The sequence below is a fragment of the Mustela lutreola genome, chromosome Y (genome assembly GCF_030435805.1).
Source record: "Mustela lutreola isolate mMusLut2 chromosome Y, mMusLut2.pri, whole genome shotgun sequence".
Lineage (NCBI taxonomy): Eukaryota > Metazoa > Chordata > Mammalia > Carnivora > Mustelidae > Mustela > Mustela lutreola.
This window is the reverse complement of record NC_081309.1, coordinates 307346-311889: the sequence shown is the minus strand read 5'-3', so window position 1 is coordinate 311889 and position 4544 is coordinate 307346. Positions and strand designations below refer to the sequence as shown.

The 4544-nt window shown below is 62.9% G+C and overlaps 1 protein-coding gene across 1 annotated transcript; it reads right to left on the bottom strand.

Annotated features, from left to right (window-relative positions):
• Positions 1 to 665: 665 nt before the first annotated feature.
• LOC131822505 (testis-specific Y-encoded-like protein 4) lies at positions 666 to 3998 on the bottom strand. Its single transcript, XM_059158816.1, has 6 exons — positions 2592 to 3998; positions 2126 to 2203; positions 1876 to 1987; positions 1629 to 1774; positions 1451 to 1534; positions 666 to 837 (listed from the first exon to the last, which is right to left on the bottom strand). Exons 1-6 carry the CDS (start codon positions 3996 to 3998, stop codon positions 793 to 795), a joined length of 1872 nt encoding a protein of 623 aa, XP_059014799.1. The 3' UTR covers positions 666 to 792.
• Between the last annotated feature and the right edge of the window lie 546 nt (positions 3999 to 4544).

Below are 4544 nucleotides of genomic sequence, written 5' to 3'. Positions count from 1 at the left end.
TCTTCCGTCCAGCCACGTGGGCCAGAATGACAGTGTCATCTTTCCTACCTTCCCTCGTCCCACTTTCCCCTCTCCAACGTTCCCTCCACAGGGCCTGGCCCCCACTCGCTCCCGCTGTATCTGGGGCTGAGGATGACTGTGTCAGCAAGGGCCTGGGCACGCCTGTTTAGAAGAAAGGAGAGCACTGGCTCTGGGGTTCAAGAGACTAATGAAACTACCGTCCCACCCTTGCTGTGTCTGAGCTCATCCACCAGGGAGCATCTCTGGAAGAGGGTCCTCGCCATCCACCAAAACTTGACACTGGACATGTCTGGCCCTGGCTCGTCCTTCCCTTTCCTTGTCCTCTGTCATTTCCCCAGGGAAGACATGAGCCCTTTCAGTCAGCTGGCCTTTCGCTCATCTCCTCTCCCCGCCCACCTCCACCATCCCCGGGGGAAGGACCTCCGCCACGCTGGGATGCAGTCCCAGAGCTTGTGTGACCTAGACCTCTGGGCAAGCATGCATATTCCCTTCCACGGAATAAGGATGCCCAGGCAGCGTGGTAAGCATCGACGGGAATCCCATGAGCTCCGGCACCCCACCTGCCCCTTTCCATGAAGAAGACCGTGTGCGAGCGTACCCACAGTAACACACGTAAGCACGGCTGACATCGCTCTTCCACATTTTAATAAATTCACAGGAGGCCTCAGTCGGCCCTGGGTTTCTTCCCGACACCAGGCTCGAGGTGGGTCCCTGCTCGAGGGCCCAAGCTGATCATTCGGCTCCCTCTGAAAGGTCCTGGACTCTTTCCGGTCAAGCGCAAGGCTCTTGCGTATTCACCTCAACATGCTGAAGTTCCTGGGAGAGACGGATACACAGACACACAGGCACACAGGCACATATGAGGAGGCCGGTGAGTATCCTCTATGGGCCATACACAGGTTTGCTAGAGGGTTCAAGACCCTTCGGGGTTCGGAGGTCATTCTGCCCTGCCCCTCTCCCCGGGCCTTGATGGCGATCGCCTGACATGTCCTCCAACCACGTAGCAAATATCTCTGTGCATGCTGGCCAGTGTTCTCTGGATGTTTGCGGTGGGCACAGGAGATTGCCCTGGGAGATGGCTGGGAAAACTCTACCGATGAACACAGAAAGGTAACGGGGTGACGCATGAGCCTTCACACCAGGGAACCCAAACTCTGTGCCAAGGATGGCAAGAGGCACTGAGGCGGTGCTCAAAGCTGAGGCGCCTGCTTCTCCAGCTCTGCTTGTTGGTGTGGCCTGACCCGCGTGCCTCAAGCTTCCCAGGCAGAACCAGTTTGACACCGCACTCCCTGACTCATGCTGATGCCCTTTGCACACGGGGTCACCGCCTCTTGAGCGTTCCGCTGAGCCGCCGTTTCTTCATCTGGGACACCCAGGTCCCACGGAGGCCTACGGAGCATTTTCTGCACCCACGCCCCGGTCTTCTCACCTGCACTCCTCTCAGTTCCTCGGCTGGGGCCTTCTTCCTCATGTAGTACTGCAGGGGATTGGGCCACAGGTCGTCCATGACGATCTGGCAGGGGAAACGGGGCGGGGCTCAGAGGCCCATCCCAGTCGGCTGGGGAACACAGCCAGGTTCACGTGCGCGGTCTGTCCCCGGGACCCACCTCAGCTATCCTGCTAGACCCGGCAAAGCTGTGGTCAGAGAGCCAGTTGAAGAAGTTTAGGCTGCTGTTGTGGTGTCTGCGGCTACGGGCCTCCCGTTCATAACAGGGGTGCCACTGGATGGGAGTGGAATGAGACGGCTCGTACCCTGCAGGAAGATGGGTACGTGCGAAGGCGCCGCCTAATGCATCAGGTGCAACCCTGCCGCCTCCACCTGCTGCCACCCCCTCCACGCAGAGGCCCCCTTACCAGCAGCCCTGAGGACATACTCCTTCTCAACGACTTCATTGCGGAAGTAGGAGTTCTTGCGAAAGAAGAGCAGGACCCTGCGGCGATCACGGGGAGACCCGAGTTCCTCCACCTGCCGGGCGGCAAAGTGGGGAGGAGGGTTGAAATCTCTGTCCAGCAGACCCTTGCCCCCCTGGCCTTGGGGAGAAATCGCTTCTGTTATCCCCTCTTCTCCCATCCCCCAGGCCGGCCTCCATCTCCCGGGCCAGACCTGCAAATCCGTCATGGAGCCAAGTATGCCTTCATCTTGCTCACTGAGCATGGCTGACAGCTGCGGGTGGTTCCCAAACTGCTTCGGGTCAAGGACTCTCCCAGGGCTGGAGAAGAAAGAGCTACAACAACGGAGCAAGTCTGCACAGCAAGTGCAGCCTTGGGTCCCTACCACTGGGACCCACTCCCTCCTCACAGATTGTGTCAAGGCCCCCTGCGCCCCCGCACGGCCCGCTGCATTCGTTAAGTCAGGTGGTTCCCTGCTGGGCGCTAGCAGAGAAAGCTGGACCCACGGCCCCCTCCCCGGCACATCGAGGACAACCTGCGGCCCCACCGGGCACCCCCGCCCGGAAGCAGGAATTCGAAACCCTCCCGATCACGGAGGCGTGAGCCGGGGCCCCTGCCACAGGAGTCTCCTGCACTAGCCCGGCCACATCGGGGTCCCTCCATGAAGGTAGCAAGGATACAGCCTTGGCCCAGAAGCCAGGGATGCCCCGGATGAGGGCGCTTCGGTGTTCCAGGTGACGCCGCCGCCTCTGCCACAACCTGAGCTTGAGCCCAGAGCAGGCCCCGCTGGCGTCTTTGTGCAGGGGCTCCAGCTCTGACTGCAGGGCCGCGAGAGCCTGGAGCGGGGACGGGGGCGGACCTGGCGGTGCCTCTGGCTGTTCTTCCCCTTCCCGCTTCTCCTGCAGCTCCTGCGCGTCTCCCTCCTTCTGGCTCCCCTCCCAGGCCTCTTCCCTCCTGTCTTCCTTCTCCTCCTCCTGCACAGGTACCTCTGCAACCTCATCCTCAACAGCCTCCTCATCCTCCTCCTGGCCCTCCTCTTCCTCAGCCTTTTCAGGCTCCTCCACCTCCTCCACCTGCTCCTCTTCCTCAGTCTTCTCTTCCCCCTCAGGCTCCATCTCTTTCTTCTCCACCACCTCCTCCTCCTCAACATCCTCAACCTCCCTCTCCTTGTCCCTGCCACCCTCGGCCTGCTCAGCCTCTTCGGCTTCCTCCTCAGCCTCCTGCCACTCCTGCTCTTCTGCCACGTCTTTCTCCATCCCAAGCTCCTCTTCCTCTTCCGTCACCTCCTCAGCTTCTCTAGCCTTCTCCTCTGCCTCCTCTTCCTCCTTCTCTGGCTCCTCTCCCTCCTCTGTCCCCTTCTCCTCAGCCGCCTCCTCTGTGGGCTTCACGTCCTCCGTCTCCTCCTCAGGCGCCCCCTCCTCAGTCCCCAGCTCCCCTTCTTCCTCCGCTTCTTCCCACGCACCAGTCTCCTCAGCCTCCTCTTCCTCCCCATCCTCCTGCCGGTTCTCCTCAGCCTCCTCCTCGGACTCCTCGGACTCCTCGAACTCGTCGTCCTCCTCCTCGGTCTCCTCTCCCTCCTCAGCCTCCCCGTCTTCCTCAGCCTCACTCTCAACCTCCCTAGCCTCGTCGTCATCGTCCTCCTCCTCCTCAGTCTCCCCGGGGTCCTCCGCCACGCCGACCACCACAAGTTGCCACACCAACATTAGGTCATCCCCGACGAGCACAAGCTCCACCGCCAGGATGGCGCCCTCTCTCTCCCAACGGCCTTCCTCTTGCTGCCCAGGCTCTGCCGCCATCCCACCGCCTAGGCCCGGCAGCACCTTCGCCTCTCTTGCGGGGGTGGGGCTATATGTCCACGGACAGCCGCGTCCTGATGGACCTCTCCCTCGACTGAGTTGGTCAGGATTCGGGGGCAGTCCCGTGTCCCACGTGGCGCCCGGCTGGGGCAGCTGCAGGGGAACGGAGCAGGGGCGGGTGAGCGCGCGGCTCCCGCAGGCGGCCGGGCAGTGGAGCTCTGCGGCCCCGCGAACGGTGGAGGGTGGACGTCCGCCGTCTCCTCCCGGAAGCCAGCGGAGTCTGGGACGCATGCGCACAAGGGCTTCCGGCCAGGAGCCCACGGGGCAGAGGTGGAGGCGGCACGCTTCGGGTCTTGGCGCCCAGGAGGCCTGATCCGCGCCCAGGACAATGGCAGGACCCCAGGCCCCAGGAGCCACAAGGCGGTGGGCGTGGCCGCCACAGGCCCTGCCCCTCACCCCCTGCTGGAGGCGGCCAGGGAGGCAGCCAGTGCGCCTCCTCCGGGATGGCCTCGGGCTCTACCTAAGGAGCCCCAGGCCCCAGTGCCCACAACTCCTTCCCCTCCATCCCGTCGCCTCCTTTAGCACGCTCTCCGCCCGGTGTTTGTAGCCTGTCAAGGAGAAACTGTCCCTGGCCCTTCCCCCACGCAATGCTCGAAGACTGAGGACAGCGAAGGCACCACCGGGGACCCTGGTCTAGCGTGCGGGGGACTGTCAGCCCAGGCATTGCAGAGCAGTGCCATTCCAGGAGACAGCGGGGGGGGGGGGGGGAGGGGGGGGAGCTGTCTGCCAGTTTGGGGCACTGTCTGCCAGTGGTTCGGCCACTGTTTCCCCCAGGCC